Source organism: Trachypithecus francoisi, unplaced genomic scaffold (assembly GCF_009764315.1).
Source record: "Trachypithecus francoisi isolate TF-2019V2 unplaced genomic scaffold, Tfra_2.0 Lachesis_group3, whole genome shotgun sequence".
NCBI lineage: Eukaryota > Metazoa > Chordata > Mammalia > Primates > Cercopithecidae > Trachypithecus > Trachypithecus francoisi.
Window position 1 is genome coordinate 126,902,235 of NW_022681468.1, and position 19,173 is coordinate 126,921,407.

The following is a 19,173-nucleotide window of genomic DNA, read 5'->3' on the forward strand; positions in this document are numbered from 1 at the left end:
CAATGGAGTACTATTCAGCCATAGGAAAAAAAAAAATGAGATCCTGTCATTTGCAACAACATGGATGGAACTGGAGGTCATTATGTTAACTGAAATAAGCCAGGCACAGAAAGACACACTTTGCATGTTCTCACTTATTTGTGACAGCAAAAATTAAAATAGTTGAACACATGGAGATAGAGGGTAGAAGGATGGTTGCCAGAGGCTGAGAAGGGTAGTAGGGAGGTGGGAGGTTGCGGGTGGGAAAGTGGGGAGAGATAATGGGTACAAAAAATAGAAAGAATGAATAAGACCTAGTATTTGATAGCACAGAGAGTAACTACAGTAATAAATAATTTAATTGTACATTTAAAAATAACTAAAAGAGTATAATTGGATTGTAACACAAGGGATAAATGCCTGAGGTGATAGATACCCCAATTATCCTGATGTGATTATTATGCATTGCATGCCTGTTATCAAAATATCTCATGTAACTCCTAAGTATAAACACCTACTCTGTACCCACAAAAATTAAAAATAAACAAAAAACAAAAAAGGAGCTGTGTCTGGATTTTGGTAGCAAACACTCAACCTGTGCAGCCAGGCGAGTGCCAGACAGTGGTACTTATGGCACCACGTTTTTCAGTTACTCCTGTATTTTTTAGTTTCTCCTTTAAAGCATGAACTGAGCGCAACATCCATCAAGGCTAGATTCATTCACGATATGACAAGAAAACCCAAGGTTGTCACCCAAACCCCGCGGAACTGCTCTACTATTGTTTCTAGTGCTCTAGGGTTGCCTTTGCAGGTGACCCTTTAAAGGTGCAGAACAATTGGCAGCAAAGGCAGGTATCCCTCTTCCCCCAAAAAGTTGAATCTGTGATCAGACCTCCTATCAAACAGAAATCTGTTTGAAGCTACTCATTTTCAGCATATTTCTGTGTGTGGGGATTAGAATGAGTCAATCCACAACCATTGTGGGATCATAAGAACAGCAGGTATCACCCACATTGCAGTGACTCCAGAACGTCCTTAACTCTGCAATGCTGGAACAAGTCAGAAAAGAACAAGGTCAATTTCTCTTAGGTCAGATGACTCTAATGGAAGGAAGCTGGATTTTCAAGGGAAGTGTCTCAGGTAAAGGCTTCCAGGCTTTTCCAATAGCAAACGGCAGACTTCCAATTCTGCATGTGTGCGGGTACCAAGAGCAATGTGCATCAAGAGAGGCTGTGCGCTGTTCACAGGATTAATGCTCCAGGTAAGCGCAGTCATACTGACTTTCCCTTTTTCCAGGAATTGTTGACAATGCTTTGATTTTGTGCTATAGTTTTAGTGGAACTAAACCTGAATAGTCCTAAGTGACACATTTCAATTAACTCCTTGATTACAATGACACATCAATCCCAGCCAAACTCAGTGACACATGGGGTCTCAATTATATAAAACTACCAGCAGGCAGGTGAAGGGGCATTCTCAGTTCAGGTGTTTTAGGTAAAACCTCATTGGTAAAAAACCTCAAATGAGCCCTGACTTGGATCAGCTGTGGGACTCTGGTACCCAAGGGAGGTAACTGCTGGCTCCTTACCGTAAGCTCCTGCTTTATGCATTCAATTGTGGCCTCAAGCGCCCTGGTGCCCCGGGTGGCCTCATCCTCCACCGCCTTTACAGTCTTGAGGAGGGAGGTGACATTAGTCACCATCACCTGCACAGGAAGAAAGAATGAACTCAGATAGTGCAGTGTCTCAGGTTCAGCCCCTACTCCTTTTACTTCTGGATCGCATGCTATGAGCAAGGACACCTCTCTTTCCTTTAAGTGAGAAGAGAACTCAGGTGCTCGTCCCCAGCCAGTGCCCCACTCTACCTTGGCGGCCCCCTTGAGCTGGTACATGGAAGGGTCGTCCGCTGGCTTGCTGGCAGCTCCCTTGGTAGCACTGATGAGATCGGAAAGGGCCTTGGCTACATCTTTGATGGCGTTGATCAAAACCACCTGAAAGAGAGCACCGAGCCCAGGTGAGCAGGCAAGCTGTCAGCTGCGGGCTTCACCAAGGCATGCAGCCTGCGGGCAGGCCAGGGCACAGAGAACGACAGAAAGACAGTCTAAAGTCTGCAGCATGGCACACCTCCTGGGAAGCGACCCTTGGCGATTCTGATACAGGTCTCAGGACTTTGAAAAGCTGCCCAGGGCAGGCTGAAGCCGAGCCAGAATGGAGAAGTCAGGTGTAAACGTGCAGCTTATGTAAAACCTCCTAGACAGCAACCTGGCAGATGAGCTGCCTCTGACAGCATGAAGGACACCAGAGAGGCAACACCACTCACTCCTAACTGGCACCCTGAACACTGAGTAAAAATCCCCAGCTGACCCCGGCCCTCAAGGCCCCACAGCAGCCCTGCCCAACTCTCTGGCTATGAGGGTGCTCTGCTGTAGGCACACAGGTCAGCCTGTCTTCTTCTCCATGGGAAATCTCGACTCGTTCCTGTTCAGGACCTTTGCTCGCTGTTCTAACTGGGCCTCAGCTCTTTCCATCACTTGGGCCTCAGCTCAAATGTCATGTCCTCAGAGGCTTTTCCGATCCCTCAGCTAAGGGCCCATTCCCACAATTGCTGAAACTGTCAGGTTGCCGTTTTATTTACAGCACTTATCAGTAGGTGGAATTATTGTATCATTTATTCACTTATAAGTCATCCGTTTTCTCCCTCAACTTAAATGAAAGCTCCAGGAGGCTTAGCCTGGACTTCTGCTTTGTTTCACGCTTGTAACAGGGACGAGCACCCAGCAGGTACTCAGTCAATACTTGTGGAATGAAGACGCAGGTATGTTCCCACATAAACCTGGATGTGATGCATTATCTGTGTTTGCTTTTCTAATTTCACAGAGACCACAGATCATCTTTTCAAAGTGCTGGATTTAGAGTGAAAAGTACCAGGTCTAGATGGGAATTACACAATATTGGGCATTGCAATGAAGTGTTCCCAATCCAGTAGCTCCAGTAACTCCTATTTCTATAATAATAAAAGCATTTTCCCTTTACTGAGGGCAGTGTTCAGGCGCTGAGCCAAGCACTCTACACACATTATCTCATTTATTCCTTGCCACCACCTTTTCAAGTGGGAACCACAATCCTTCTGTCCACACTCCCAGAGTCTAGGAGTGGCAGACTTGGGATTCAGAGTCTGGTGAGCATGAGGGCACGGTCTTAACCTCCACACTATGCCGTGCCTGTGTGTATGGCTCCGGCTCCTCATCCACAGTGAAATGAGCGTGCTAGCCCCATCTACCTCATTAAATTGTTTTGAAGATAAACTGGGATCTCCGATGTGAAAACTTATTAAGGGTGCAGTGGCGTGATCTCAGCTCACTGCAACCTCTGCCTCCTGGGTTCAAGCGATTCTCCTGCTCAGCCTCCCCAGTAGCTGGGACTACAGGCGCCCGCCACCTGTAGCGGAGGTTTTTGTGAACGCTTAGAATTCCAAAAGGCAGCCAGTCTGAACTCTGATGTTATCAGAAATCCAACAGAAAGGATGAAATGGTAGCATAAGGAATGTTTCCTCTCGGAGCTCTGCTCCACTCATGGGTGTCAGGGAGGGAAGGGTTTTGCCGTGAGGGAACAAGGCGGTGGCCTCAAGTGAAGCAGCATAATCACTGCATCTCCTGGCGGCACTGAATGGCAGGGGGTTTCTAACCAGGTTTGTCCAGACAGACTAGTTTACTGAGAATGGTTTAAGGAGTGAAAACTGAAGTGCTTGCCATTTCATGGTTCTGGGAATAGAGAGAACAGAGTTTTTTGTTTTGTTTTGTTTTGCTTTTTAAGTTTTGCGCTCTGGGAACAGGCATCATCCATTTATTAATGACTTTTGTTGGCTGTTAGTTCAACAATAGGTGAACACATACTTGTTCAGTAGCCAGTAGCCACTATGTGCCAGGAGCTGTGCTGGGTGTGCAGGTTTCAAAGATGAGCAAACTGTGGTGACTGTCCTTGAGGAGCAATGGTTTGCGAAGGGGACCAAGGAACATGCAGGTGATCTCAATGAAATTGCCAAATATCAGAAGCAGAGGTCACAGAAGCACAGCGTCCTTCCCTAGCCTACCAGTTCTCTCTCTTCCTTGAGAACCAAAGTTCTCACCTGGGCCATCTACAGGTGCTGTGTTCATTTCCCCACCCCTGTCTGGCTGCTGCGCCATCACTCCACACAAGCAGCTGGGGACGCCAACGTCCTCGATGGCACTCAGTGGTTACTGGAACGGGCCAATAACCTTCCCAGACTTCCCTCTTTCTTGACTCTCACTATCTCTGATGGGTTGAAACACTCCATCCTGGCAACACGATGTCTGCGGCTTTCCTCCCCGCAGCTGCTGCTGCTTCTCGGTCTCCTGCGCCACTTGCACGGTAACGTGGTCTGAAATGCTGGATTCCTCCGGGCTCTGCCCTGACCACCCTGGCTTTTCCTCTCATGTGGTTGCAGTCGCTATCTCTATGGCAACAGTCCCTGAACCCACAGCCCTGTGCCTGGGCAGGCTCAAACGCACTCACTAGTTCTACCTGCGTGTGGCTCCAGCACTTCCATCACCTCCACCTCCCTGCCCACACCAGCTCTCCCTTCAGGGCACAAGGAGCCGCCTTTCACTCCTCCCCCTCCCTCAGGCATGCCGTGCTCCAGCCTTCCCCAGGCCAGGCCAAGCCTTCCTTCTACACTCTCCTCAAATCCCTCAGCTTGTCTCCATCCCCATGGCCACCACCACAGTCTGTGCCACTCTCTCGCTTGGATGACTGCCTCCTACCGGTTCCTCAAACCAGACATACTCGCACACACATTGTCTACTTCAAAAGTTCCTGTTCTGCCTTAGGCCGCTTCTGAGGTGTAGCGTGCAGCGTTCATGGGAAGACCAGGAGGACGCACTCCCCAGGCCCTGCTGGTACCTGGGTCTCGGGGTCGTCGGAGCCCAGGCTGGCTGCCCCTAGCTTGACCACTTCTGCGAGCTGGGTGATGGTGGCTGCTGAGGACTGGGCCGCCTGGGCCAGCTTGTCAGGAGTGGACGCAGCTCCTGACACGAGTAGTTTTGTGTCTTCCACCAAGGCCTTGGCTGTCTTGAGAATGTTCTCCCTGAGAGAGCCAGGAGGGGCAGGGGAGAGGGGGAGAGACAGAGGGCAAAGCTTGATTACTTCAAGAAGAAAAGAAATCCCTCACATGGGGCTTTTGTTAAAGGGCTTTGAAGAAGAGAAGTGCTGTGTTACACCTCCCCTTACCAAGGGACTCTCATCTTTCCTGGGGGGAGAAGAAGAAAGTCAGCCAGTATTCATTCACATAGCCGACTGACAGGAAAACTTCAGTGAAAGTCAGGCCCACCACCCCGGCTCCGTTCCCAAGCCCTATAGTTCAATGAAAGGTCAGCTCCTTTTCTGTGGTTCCTACTGTCCCTTAACATACTTCATAGTCTCAGTGACTGTGAGGACATGTGGGCTGGGGCACCTTGTTCAGGATCAGAGGCTGGGCTTGGGAAGGAACAGCAGAGCTCTGGGAACCACCTCCCTAGCCCAGCCCTTGGATTGCAGAGGGGAAGAAAGGTGTTGGACACGTGGTGAGGTTTCAGGGGTCCCTAGCAGCAGACAGAGAGGCTCAGGGCAAGCTCAGCACACAGGGTTTCCCAAAACAGGGTTTAAGTGAAACAGGCCTGCCCCCGCCATTCCCAATCCTGCTGGGGTTGGCCAGCAGTTCGAGGAACAGCTTTCTGGCTCAGAATGTGGCAGGTCTAAAAGCTGTCCTTTGCTGTAGCAGGCTGGATTTAAGGCTGTCAAAGGCAAAGCTCGAACCACGACACTGTGTTTACAGTTGGCAAAGGGGGCTTATTCTGATTACACGGTTCACTTTCCCAACTTGTGCATCTTGTTGAAATCAAAACAGATAACTACATTTCTGGCTCCCAGGTGGCGTCTCCAAGTCGATCATGAGTTTCAGGGGCAGGCCAGCCTGAACCTCTCCCCGTCCAGGACCCCCACGTACCTGTGGTCTGCGAAGGTCTCACTGTTCTCTGCATTTAGCGTCCCCGCTGTTGCAAACATAATGGTGGTGTCCAGGTCGGCAATGATCCCAGACACAGCGGTGGCAGCTGTAATACATGCCTGGGTTCCTTTGTTCCCGGCCTGGAGAGCCGAGAGCACTAACGAGACCTGTAGACAGAAAGGGAATGTCAGGGGAGCTGGGAAGTGGAGAGAACAGAACCTAAAAGCAGATTCTGGAAATACTGAATTATCTCCTAGGAGCTGATGTGGCTTAGGGGTTACAGGCACACGTCTGGAGTCAACAGCCTCGGTCTGAATACCAGCTTTGCCATTTAAAGGCCATGTGACCTTAGGCAAAGCTGCTTTACCTCTCCAAACCTCAGTTTCCTCATCTGTAAAATGGGGCCATTATTTCTGCCCTATTAGGGCTGACAGGATTAAGTAGGAAGAAAAACATCTGTCAAGTATCTAGCAAGGCATTTGGCATACAGTAAGTGCTCAGTAGAGGGCAGATGCTGTTTATTCAATTACTACTATGTTTCTGAAACCACAGAATGGGATAAAGGATTAGGCTCCTGTGAAAGGTGTGGCAATTACATCCCCTTTTATTGGGTTTTCAGTAGGAACAGGCCACTGCCACCACTCATCACTCCTTCACTGGGATGGAAATTCTCCAGAATGGAGTTCGGAAGGGCTGGAGTCTGGAGGGGATCTCTACTTCTAGCACTCCTGCGAGCCGTCATCCACCCCTGAACCATCATTTCAGTGCCCCGAGGGCACTCGGGTGTCTTCCATGTCAGAAATCCTGTGCTGTCACCCTCACCCACCACATACACACTCACTGCTCCAAGATTCTTTCCTATGACATAAACCTGACCACGCTAAGACCCTGCTTACAAGTCTCCCCTGGCTGAACTCCCCTTCTGGTCATGTGTCTGCTTCACCCGGCTCTCACCACATCCGCCAGCTCCTGACTTTCCCAAACACTCCCACCTCTCCACCCTGGGTCCGCGCTCTGCCTGCAATGCCTCCTGCCCCTCTCCCTGAGCCACCGAACTACTTGGCCTGCAAGACACCAAAGTGAAGAAAGAAGGAAAAGCCACCAAACACAGATATATCATCCTGTGCCTCAAGCAGCCTGCAAAACAGTTGAGCCTCCTCCCCCTGCTCCCCTCTTCCAGAGACAGTCCAGCCTCCTGGGATCCCACAGCACACCGTCCTCGCCCTCAGGATAGCCCACTGCACCCAGTGTAAATTGCATGTGTCAGGCTAGTGGCTGGAGGCTCTTCGAGTCCAGGAGCCCTCGTATTAATCTGTGTGTGCACACACCCGCTACCCTTGACCATGACCCAAAGAAGAATCTGACAACGTTTCGTACGTATATTTCTTAAAACATGCTGACCAGGGCAGGGGAGAAAACTGTGTCACTGTGCCAGCAAGAGGCGTGGAGTATGAGACACTCTGTCCCCAGTGCTGCTTAGATCTCAGCAGAGGCTGTGGACACAGTCTGGCAGGAGAGGCACAGGGACCATTTCCTTGGTACCTACCACATTCTGAGACCAGCCCACAAGGAATTGTTTCTCTTCCTCATCTGCCTTTCTTTTAAATGCTACTAGGTCCTACCAGGAAAAGACAAGTCAGACTGACATAGAGCTGCCCTGGAAGTGAGGTATCCAGGTTCTGGAAAGTCCTCAGAGGATGCATGACAAAGGCCAAGACAAGTATCATGGGAAGCCTAAAGGGGTGTGTGTGTGTGTGTGGGAGACGTTCTTAGCCAGGGTGAAAGAAAAAGAGCCCAGAAATAGCAACCCACCCTCTGTGAAGGGTGTGCCAGCCAGCAGGTGTTTATTGAGTATCTGCTAGTCACTAGGAGCTGAGGACACAAAGGCAGACAAGTCGTGGCTGTGTGTGGGTGCACTATACACACCATCAAGGCATATAATAAGACACAAAGCATCAAAAGGCCAGTTGCTAGGAACGGGCCACCTCCTCCCCTTTGGTGCTCCCTCCAGCTATCCCAAATCAGGGACCCACAGTCGGGACAGGGAGCAGAGCCCAGGCCAGCTCAGGAAGATCAAGCTGCTTGGCCATGCCTGCAAACACTATGCAGCTTGGACCCCTCTCCTCCCTTCCTGGTGCTCCCGCTACAAGGCCTTTTATGGGGGAATTTGGCAAGAATAACTTCAATAACAAGAAAGGGCTTTGAAAGGCAGGCAAATGCCTTCCTCCAGCTGAGAGATTTATTTCCTTGTCTGTGGAGTCCCAGGAGGCTGGACAGCCCTGTGGGCTACGGGAGAAGGCCAGACTGTGGCTTGGCCTTGGGGAGGGCCACGGACAGAGCAGTCTCTGTGGCAGCACCTTCCAGCTGTGGGTCCTCCCTGCCCGCCCCTCAAGTCGGTTACTCTGTCTAAACAGGACAGAGCTCTATGTCCTACAAACCAGAGTGAAGGGAAGGGGAAAAGCTATCAAGCCTGGATGCTTTATCCTGTACCTCAAGCAGCCTGCAAAACAGCTGACCTGAAAAATGATTCCGAGACAAAAAGCAAAGCAAAAGACTCGCATACTGGGGGAGAATAAAAGAGCTACTTGGGAATGAAGAAACATTCTAAGTATGGCATGGTTAACTGGGGAAAACTGCCCGGGGAAAAAGAAGTTTGGAGGAAAGTTTCGAGAAAACAGTGGCTAGATTTATGAAATGTGTGACTATGTGTCTGGTACTGCACCAGGCACTTTTACACATATCAGCACAGTACATCTTTGCAGTTCTCTGAGTCAGACATTATATATTTTAATCCTCATTTTACAGATGAGGAAATCCAGTTGTGGAAAGGTGAAGTACCTTAGCTAAGATCTTAGAGCCTTGTTCACTACCCCATGAGAATCTCTCTACAAACAAGTGTCTTTAGAGTCAGAAAACCGAGGGCAAGTTTCTGCTTCTCCACAAAGGTACACGCCACTGCCCCATGTGGCCTAACCCACCCCTACTTCACTGTCTCATCTGTAAATTAGAGGTTACACCAAAGGGATTTTCACTCCTCCTGACTCAGCCCTCAGCACTCAGGAGCCTCCTTGAGAAGAAAGATGGTGTCAACAGGGGTTGCAGGAAAGGGCTCTGGCTCCAGGCCTCCCCTGACCAGGGCTCCTGGCTGCTGATGGGGACTTTGATACAATCTGCCCACCGGAAAGCCCTGCAAGAATGGGGAGTGCCAGGGCCTGACGTTCATGGGAGAGACCCTCTAAGTCCTCAAATTCTGTGGGCCTATGATCATCCCAGCTCCCTGACGCGCCCCATTCCTGAGAGAATCTGAGCAGTGGGGAAGATCGGGGTGAGACAGCTGAGTCAGCTGGGTTAGTTTTCGCTTCGTTTCCTGCTTTTGTCCTTGATTACAGCGGATCACTGAGAGCCACCGCAGGTTCCTGTGGCTCTAAACTGAGGGCTGCTCCCTACCTTCTCCGTGACGGCGCGGGCGCACTCGATCAGCTCCCTCTTGGTGTAGCTGTCTGTGGGGCAGACCTGGAGGGCCCCTGCCTTCTGCACCAGGAAGATACAGCCGTGGCCCAGGTCCTGCACACGAGTGCGAATCTGGAATCCGATCTGCAGAGGCAAGCCCAGGATGGGGAAGGAGAAGCGTGATGGACCCTGCCATCGAGGCCTTCCCTATGTGGAAAATTTCTCCTACGTCCTATGGGAGCCTGGCTAGGAAAATTCCACTCCTATTACGAGTCTGTGTTTGGTGAAGTATGGAATTTGGTTGATTTTGCTTCCCTTTTTAGAGACTGTAAAATGCCCAGTCTCTACCTAACAAGCCTGTATCTTGCGATCCTAGTGTAATACCCTCCTGGATACGTATCTTTCCTGGTTTATGGCTTATCTGCTCCTCCAGCCACCTGGTAAGAATGTTCCTTAGATGAACTTTGCGGGATAATTCTGTTATTCATTCAACAAGCATTTACTGAGCCCCTACTGTGTGTCAAGGCTAAGCAGGTAATGTGTTTAATTTCTTTTATTCTTCACAATAGCTCTAGAGGGTAATTAGAGGTTCAAAATGTGGTTTCCGTATTAAGCATATTTTGAAGTGTTCCGATTCTTGCAAAATTGGTATGTTTACCAACCAGAACACCACCTACCCCAGCTGTATCCCATGGGGACAGCGACCATACTGAGCCCAGACTTCCTATCAGGCTAGGTTTGAGGTTTCCTTTAAAAGGTGCATTTTTAGAGCTAAAAGCTCAGCAGGCACACATTCTTTTAATAACTCCTGGGTTGTGTGATTATAAAAGGTACTTCGCCTAAGAGAGGCCAAATGGGCTCCGCTGTGGATTAGCTGCCAGCTGTCTCCTTTAAGGTGTAATAAATTCCACTTCCACCTCCCCGAAGTTTGCATTCCTCCGGCCCTGTTTCACATCAAATTTCATTTTGGGCTGATCAATACAGCTGCCATAAATAATCTGCCTTCCAGCCCAGGTAGGCAACTCAAACCAAACCAAAACAAAACTTTAAGCACGGGTCACTGTCATTTTCAAGAATCTACATACACTAGCTAGAAGCTGCGGCTCTTATTTTTCCAGCATCTATCAGGAACAGTTACGAAAAGATCTCAGGTACTGTGAATAAAACCTGGGAGATTTTTGGCCCCCTGGATGCTATCTTCCAATAGCGTCTCATTAGTCACAGTTAAAGGAAGGATGACTTCGGAGAATGAGGGGTGCTGCAATTGTTATTTCTGCTATTATTGAAACACTATTTTTAGGGAAAGAACTCTTCCTCTAAATCCTTTAAAGGTCCTAAGAACTTTTAAATCCATTCAGTAGAATATTCTCGTGATCGACAAAGTTGAGCTTCTGCTCTTTTAGGTGTCTTCTATACACTTTCTTCTCCTTTTTTTATGATGGAGTCTTTTTCTGTCACCTGGGCTGGAGTGCAGTGGTGTGGTCTTGGCTCACCGCAATCTCCGCCTCCCGGTTCAAGCAATTCTCCTGCCTCAGCCACCTGAGTAGCTGGGATTACAGGCAGCCACCACAACACCCAGATAATTTTTTGTATTTTTTAAAGCAGAGACAGGGTTTCACCATGTTGGCCAGGCTGGTCTCGAACTCCTGAACTCAAGTGATCTGCCTGCCTTGCCCTCCCAAAGTGCTGGGATTACAGGCATGAGCCACCGTGCCCAGCCAAGTTTCTGCTCTTTTGGGCGCTTTTTATACACTTCTATACACCTTCGTACACTGGTGCTACAGACGCTTCATAATTAGGCAGGGCTGTCTTGTTGACTACCTCCATGCAGAATACAACAACAGCAGCACCTCCGGATTGCACAACACAGCAGCTCTGCAAACAGATCTGGGGAACAGTGTAGCAGTAAGGCTGCCGCTGAGGCGGGAAAAACACTCCAGCCCACACAGATGTAATGTCATTTAAACATTCGTGTTTGCTGGACATGTTTGTTGATTTGAAAATAATGTTAAGCTGAAGCAGGGGTATACCCCATTAAAGTTTCAAACAATCTGGCTCTTGAAGCGCTCCAGATCCATAGAGTTAAAACCTAAGTATTTCAGGGTAAGATAATCTAGAGACAAGGGCTCTGAGGTCAGTGGCGACCACAGATCTTTAAAGGCTAAAGTGCTGCTGGAAAAGTCAGGTAAGAAGGAAATGGAGTTAGAAACATCTATAGAATTTCAAGGTAAAAAAGATCTTACCAGGTCAACCTTCCCATTTTATAGACGAAGAGATAGAGGCCCAGAGAAGTGATGTGATTTGCCTAAGATCACACAGCTGGTCCCTGGCAAAACTAGGTGAGAATCCAGATCTTTAAGCCTAAGCACAGTGCTCTATTTGGTAGATCAGTGTTTTTCTAACTTCTTTGATTTTTTTGCGTAGCAGCAGAACCCTTCCTCTCCCAATCCAAATTAAATCTCTTGTGGATCTCAGTATGTCAAATGGATAGCAGTAATGGGTTATTAGTATGCTCTTCCTTTATGAGTTAAAATGTATATCTTTGACCTAATAAAAAGCCAAAAATGAGACTGAGTGAACCAAAGTGTTACAGATAAGGTTATGAAGACTAGTTACAGCCTCAGCCACCAAATTATTTCTGTGTTTTGCTTTGGCGATAGTGTTGAGAAGATCCTGTTACATGCATAAAGAAAGCAAAGGTGAGCAGTTTCCTCCCCATTGTTGACCACTGCAGCCAAGGCAGGAGCAGCAGCAGCCTGAGATCAGCACAAAACTACCCAGCAGCCTGAAGCAAAGCACCGGTGGCCCCCAAGGCGTTTCCATTTGGTCTAGACCACACTCAAAAAAGCTCCTTTCTGCCACCCACATGAGTGAAAGGTTGAGAGCAAGGGTGGGTTTTCCTAGCAGTTTCAACAATAGTTAAATTAAGCTTAAAAAGCAACACTAGGGGCAAACATGCAGAACCTCCTCCATGGGTTTTGAAGAACATGGCATGAAACCACGCTGCTAGAAGAGACCCAGGCTCTCAAACTTCTCTGTGCATTCCTCCTGCTCCTGTGCAGAGTCTAGCCTGAGCTTTCTATTTGCAAAATGCAAGGCACCGGGATGAACACCTGTATCTTAAATCCCGTTGAGAGTGGGAGGGAGGGAGGACCCGCTCTTGAGCTGTCTTGAACCTGAACCCTATAGGATGACATGATCCATGGTGGGATACATCCTCAACAACACTTTTGTGGTCCCTTAGCACCAGCCCCCACCAAAGGCTACGCTCTAAAAACATACCCTAGAGCCCTGCTGTCCGGCCCCTTTCTTGGAGGTGACACGAGGCATGTAGCAAGTGAGCCCGTATATGGTCAATGGTGCAGCTGACCCAGTGGTCATCAGAAATAAAATTCTAGTTAAGACGCTCCAAGGAAGGCCAGCACCAGAAAACAAGGGGATGAAAATAAGTGAGGCAGCAGTTGCAAAGGCCTTTGGTGTTCTCAGTCAACCCAGGGCTTTGCCTCCATATTCAGGGCTGTGCCAAGTCACGCAATTGTCATCTAGGTACCTGGAGACCCCCTTGAGGCTCAGCCTCACAGGTGAATGTGTGTCTGCACAATCCTATTTGGACAGCACACGGGAAGGATGTAGTGTCATCAAGGACAAGCTGAAATAGGCTTCACCCACTGACGTTGATGGGCCAGGAGGGCTGAATCTAAGAGGAAGGACAGGATCTCAGGATTCCCAGCCAGCCCTGTTCTCAACCTTTCACCCCCGTGGGCAGCAGAAAGGACTAAGGACCTTGCTTCCAGCTCTGCCTTCTTTCCTTGGGAACCTGACACTCTTAACCTTGAGGGGCCTTTGTTCCTTCCCGTGACACAGGATAGAAGCTATGTCCCATTCCAGGGGCTGATGGGATGAACAAATGAACAGGTACATGTGGAAAATCTCAAAAAGATGAAAGCCATATGAATGCATGCTGCTGGAAAAGGAGGCAGACTGGTGCAGAGAGGTAGCCAGGGTTGTGATTCCCGACTAACCTGGGTTTGAATCCTGGCTACTCCACATATTTACTTGTTACTTACTTACTTGGAACATTCACTTATTCCAAAGTTATTTAAAGTGGCTTACATACTAGCGACTGTAGTTGTGTGGTCTTGGGCAGTTTAACTGAGCTCCCTGAGCCTGGTTTTGCTTATCTGTGAACTGGGGAAGAACAAAAGATTATCTCACTGCAGTTGTGAGGGGAAACAGGATTGGGCCCATCACAGCATCCGATATGCAGTAGGACTTGATAAATAATAACTCTTGCTATTACTTTGCAGAGGCACGTGGAATAGCTAGGGCACTTAAATGAAAGAGGACAACAGAATCAACAGTCTACTGGCAATTTCCTAGAACATTTTGTTTTACTGGGGGAACATCCTTGAAAGGAAATCCTTTTTTTTTTTTTTTAGATGGAGTTTCACTCTTTTTGCCCAGACTGGAGTGCAATGGTGCGATCTTGGCTCACTGCAACCTCCACTAGCTGGGTTCAAGCAATTCTCCTGCCTGTCTCCCGAGTAGCTGAGATTACAGGCAGCCATCACCATGCCCGGCTTATTTTTGTATTTGTAGTAGAGATGGGGTTTCGCCATGTTGTCCAGGCTGGTCTCCAACTCCTGGCCTCAAGTGATCCACACATCTCGGCCTCCCAAAGTGTTGGGATTACAGGTGTGAGCCACAGAGGAAATTCATTCTGTATCCAAAAAGATAAGAGATTTTAGACTGGGCGCAGTGGCTCACACCTGTAATCCCAGCACTTTGGGAGGCCAAGATGGGCAGATCACTTGGGGCCAGGAGTTCGAGACCAGTCTAGACAACATGGTGAAACCCCATCTCTACTACAAATACAAAAATTAGCCGGCCATGGTGGCAGGTGCCTGTAATCTCAGCTACTCAGGAGGCTGAGGCAGGAGAATTGCTTGAACCCGGGTGGCGGAGCTTGCAGTGAGCCAAGATCACACCATTGTACTCCAGCCTGGGCGACAAAGCAAGACTCCATCTCAAAAAAAAAAAAAAAAAGATAAGGGATTTAAAAATGCTAAGCTTCTCCATGCAATACTAAACTTCTCAGTAAATATGACCAGCCCACAGGGTGATCCAACGAACTACCAGTGTTTATTAGAAAGGAATGTTGCTCAAAGACATAAAATGTGGGGTTTTAAATTGGCAGCTTTAGAAAAGTGTTATTTGAGCCTCAAGAAAAACCCTCAATTCTTTTCTTGTCGAAATAAAAGTAAAATGGAGAAAATCATCTCCTGGTTTTGTGCCTTGGGGGAAATTAAAAGCCTGGTCTTTATGAAGTTTTGGATCTGATTCCAGTTGGAGGGGGTCTAAGGAATCCTGATCGCCTTTCCTCACTGCCTCAAACAAAACAAAACAAAACGCACTGGTTTTTCCCAAGCCTTAAAAAACAACTACGTCTGAAACCTGGTCAAATGTAATTTGCTTGGGATAGCTTGTCAAAGTTGAAAAGGCAAGAATGGAACTTATCTGACAAAGATAGAAAACATGAAAGAAAAAAGTGGCTGGGCATGGTGGCTCACATCTGTAATCCCAGCACTTGGGAGGCTGACGCAGGTGGATGGCTTGAGCCAGGAGTTTGAAACCAGCCTGGACAACAGAGTGAGACCTTGTCAACAGAAAAATTAGCCAGGCATGGTGGTGCACACCTGTAGTCCCAGCTATTTGGGAGGCTGAGGTGAGAGGATTGCTTAAGCCCAGGACGGAGCTCAAGGCTGTAGTAAGCCGTGATCGCACTACTGCACTTCAGCCTAGGTAACAGAGCAAGGCCCTGGCTCAAAATAATAAGATAATAGTATTATTACTAGGTTGGTGTAAAAGTAATTGTGGTTTTTGCCACTAAAAGTAATGGCAAAAACTGCATTTACTTTTGCCTCGGGAGGCCGAGGCAGGTGAATCACGAGGTCAGGAGATCGAGACCATCCTGGCTAACATGGTGAAACCCCATCTCTACCAGAAATACAAAAAAAATCAGCTGGGCCTGGTGGCGGGTGCCTGTAGTCCCAGCTACTTGGGAGGCTGAGGCAGGAGAATGGCGTGAATCTGGGAGGCGGAGCTTACAGTGAGCCGAGATTGCGCCACTGTACTCCAGCCTGGGCGACTGAGCAAGACCCCATCTCGGAAAAGAAAAAAAAAAGAGTGGGTCCAGTGGCAGCGGGGCATCATTTTCCCACCTCCAGCATGTGTATCTTAGGCTGGAAAATCTGAGAGAATTCTAAAGCAGACATTCATTTCATCTGGGGAAAAACGCTGTGGTTCTCACCATAGGCGCTTAACCAATGATTGCGCCAGCTTTTAAGGCATCTGGTATTTCAAGTGGTTACCGCAGATTTTCCTCAGAGACAAAGCTTTCGTCACTAAATCTTTTCCTCAGCATTTCCATTTATAAGTTGTGGCTCATAGGATCTCGAATTCTTTCTTCTTCTTCTTTTCTTTTAAGGGGAAACTAATCTGAAATTGCAAAGCTGCTGGAGGCTTTTAACTTTTCCAAAGAAATAAGTTTTCACAGTGATGTTAACAAAGGTTTGAATTTTCCATGAAAAATAAGCAGATAAAGCTCCTGCTTGACGTTCCAGGGCAGAGCTATGACTTTTCCTGTAATTGTCACATTCTGGAAAAGACCAAAATGCTGACCTTGCACAGCCGAATGCAGGACTGCAGCAAAGGGAGCAGCTTCTTATTTCCCCTGGATATAAATATTTTCATATGCCGTGATGGGAGAGCCCTCTTGGGTAAACAAATAATTCCACAATCTTGGAATAAAAAGCTACATTGCTTCAGGGATCTCCTAACTTTCTCAGTTTTCCTCAAATATCTGTCTGGCAAATGTACACAAAGAATTTTCCTTAGCAAGCCACTGGAAATTTTATATTCTCTCTGCCCCTTTTCACTCCAGGTCACACTGCTCTCGTGTCTGGAATGTAAAATACATTTCAAGATGTAACAGTGAAAAGGAAAACCTTAATGAAAACGTCAGCTGCTACAAATGCAGGGCTAATAACCAAAGTAACCTGTTGTACTTTTAGCAACACATTCTCTTTCCTTGCTATTTTGGCATTATTTTATATTTTGGTTCAATGGTCTCTGTTGTAATAAAAAAAAAAAATCTGCTTGTTTCACATGTTGGGTGGGTGGGTAGCTTACAAGAGCTCATGTGGAAAGGGCCCTGTAGACAGTCAGGGAGGCCAGCAGTTAAACTAAGGCAGATGGTGGTAGATTCCATTTTTAAAGGTTTCTGTGGACAGATAGATATCCAAACCTCCCTTGCCAAATACTTCTTCTTTTTTTTTTGAGATGGGAGTCTCCCTCTGTTGCCTACGCTAAAGGGCAGTGCGCAGTCTTGGCTCACTGCAACCTCCACCTCCTGGGTTCAAGCAGTTCTCCTGGCTCAACCTTCCAAGTAGCTGGGATTACAGGTGCATGCCACCACACCCAGTCAATTTTTGTAGACAAGGGGGTTCACCATGTTGGCCAGGCTGGATCTTAAACTCCTAATCTCAAGTGATCCGTCTGCCTTGGCCTCCCGAAGTGTTGGGATTATAGGCGTGAGCCATCGCACCCAGTCCACACTTTCCTTTCGTCCAAGCAAACTTTTCCTTACTGTAACATAAGTTCCCTTACATTTGCTTATGGAGTTCAAAATTATAGGTTAGTCAAATGAATTATAAATCTAGATGATCTTACTAAAACAGGGAGTCTATTTAAAAATAAGAATAAAAAAAAGATAGGCCTGTGTTAGGAGTCAACAGAATCTTAATGTCGGTATCTGATAACTCTCTTTTTTTGGTAGTGAGTTCACATTCATTGCAAATAGAATTATTCATGCTACAGCCTAGCCAATTATTCTAATATCTCAAAATGCAGGCACTGTTAGAGACTTAAGTAATCCCATGCTAGATATATATGTATGCAAGTACATATATATATGGTACTCCTATTTACATGCATTGTTACCACACACATTAGAAAGTGATTTGTTTTGGGACTTCATTTCTGTAATATCTCTGGGAGTCTTTGTAAAAACAAACTTAGACCTGACTCCCAGGAGAAATAGCAGCACTGAGTTAACTTGGGGACAGTGACTGTCACCATAAGGAGAAGAGAAGACCAATTACAACCTTCTGCCTTGACAACTCGGTTCATTTAGGCACGTTTTGAACAGGGTTTGCACTCAATAAACAGCTTGCTGAATTTCACAGAATGTAATTACCTTTATCTTTCAAGTGTCCCTGTAATCCACTCCATTAATCTTCATTTCAAATTGGGCTTCCTTTCTCTAAGAAGCCATGTGGTTCCCCAAGCCCTGGACTCCTTCTGTTTGTTCACACTGATACCGATGCTATGAGGCTCCCTGGAGCTGCACCTGACCTGTGTCCTTCCCAATGGACCACCCCATTAGAAGTATGAGAGATGGCAGCTCTTAGAAAGTGGCCTTTGGGGCCCAACTTTGGCTACTGTTAGACTCTTATGGGTACAGGGATTCTAAAGCCAAGTCTACACTGGTCACTAAGGAAAGCTGGTCTAGGAAAAGCAGGGAAGTAATAAAAGGAGTCCACAGGAGGTATGGGGGGAGAGATCTGGGTCAATTCTCAGCCACCCAGAATATTCAGGCAAGACTTTGTTGCATGAAAGTGCTCTTTCTAGGGAGAGGGACAGCTAATTTTCATACTGGAATTTTTCAACATGTCTATGAACCTTTGGAAAACAAAAATAATTGCGGGGGATGTGCTAACTGGAGTAGGAAGTGACAAGATGGCAGCCTCAAGCTTGGGCATGCTAATAGAGACAACAGGGGATGGGCCTAGGGACAGGAGACCTGGTAGAACACTGTATACAAAATCCTTCTGTCTGAAAGCCCATGCCCCAGTTCTTGGCCAGTCTGCCCCATAAGGGGCAGTGAGCCTTGAGTACAGCCTGGAGCTGCCTGGGTCTGGACCTGTGCTGTGCAGTGGTGGGGAAATAAACTGGGCTCTGGCTACTGGGCTGGGGTCTTCTAGAGTGGAACTAAGCTATAAAGAAATACCCAGGAGTGGGCACCAGTGCGTGTGTGCATCTTAAAATAGGGGTCTTAAGGTGGCAGACCTCCTCTGGTTCCGCCGTGGCTGCTGCCATCTGGCCCTGGAAAGCCAGGTGCCCATAGTCACTGGTCATTTGTGAAGCCAGTCCTCCCAACTCCTCCGGGTTAGTAACCGACTTAGTCATCTGGAAAAAGAAAACAAGCAAGACACACACACACACACACACACACACACACACACACATACACACACAGAGAAAAGCATGAGAACCATGTGTTAATATCACTGGAAGCCAAAGGGTTTCATTCACTTTTAAGCTCCTGAGGGGGTGAAGACCAGACCTTGCATTTGGGGCTAGAAGCTGGAGAGGGCAGTTCAAGCCAAGCCCATGCTGCACTGCACACAAAAGGCCAGAGCCCTCGCAGGGCCCTGCTCAGGCCAGATTCTGACTGGGCTGGTGGGGACATGCTCAGCGTTGGGGCTGTGCAGCTTGGAGCCAGCCCCCAGGGTCCCCCTCTGGCAGGTGAGTGTGCCAGCCCCTCGCCAGCCCTGCCCTGGGGGGTCACCAGAGGAATTCCCCCTAGAAACCCCCAGAAGGCACAAGCTCTGTTCGCTTCTCACTCCTGGGCCCAGGCTTCTGTGGGGGGCTGATCTGGTCTCTGGGTGCCCCGAAGCAGGT

At 48.0% G+C, this 19,173-nt stretch overlaps 1 protein-coding gene across 4 annotated transcripts in view; it reads right to left on the bottom strand.

Moving 5' to 3' along the window:
* The window catches only part of TLN2 (talin 2), a 455,709-nt gene that overhangs the window by 39,432 nt on the left and 397,104 nt on the right, over window positions 1–19,173 (bottom strand). For 3 of the 4 annotated variants that reach the window (XM_033189876.1, XM_033189874.1, XM_033189875.1), the window contains 6 exons: window positions 18,559–18,678; window positions 9,427–9,573; window positions 5,980–6,146; window positions 4,899–5,082; window positions 1,844–1,969; window positions 1,568–1,684 (listed from right to left, as the gene is read on the bottom strand). In XM_033189876.1, the coding sequence (XP_033045767.1) occupies window positions 1,568–1,684; window positions 1,844–1,969; window positions 4,899–5,082; window positions 5,980–6,146; window positions 9,427–9,573; window positions 18,559–18,678 (861 nt within the window). The remainder of the gene's footprint in view (window positions 1–1,567; window positions 1,685–1,843; window positions 1,970–4,898; window positions 5,083–5,979; window positions 6,147–9,426; window positions 9,574–18,558; window positions 18,679–19,173) is intronic. The other variant, XM_033189877.1, reaches the window with a different exon arrangement.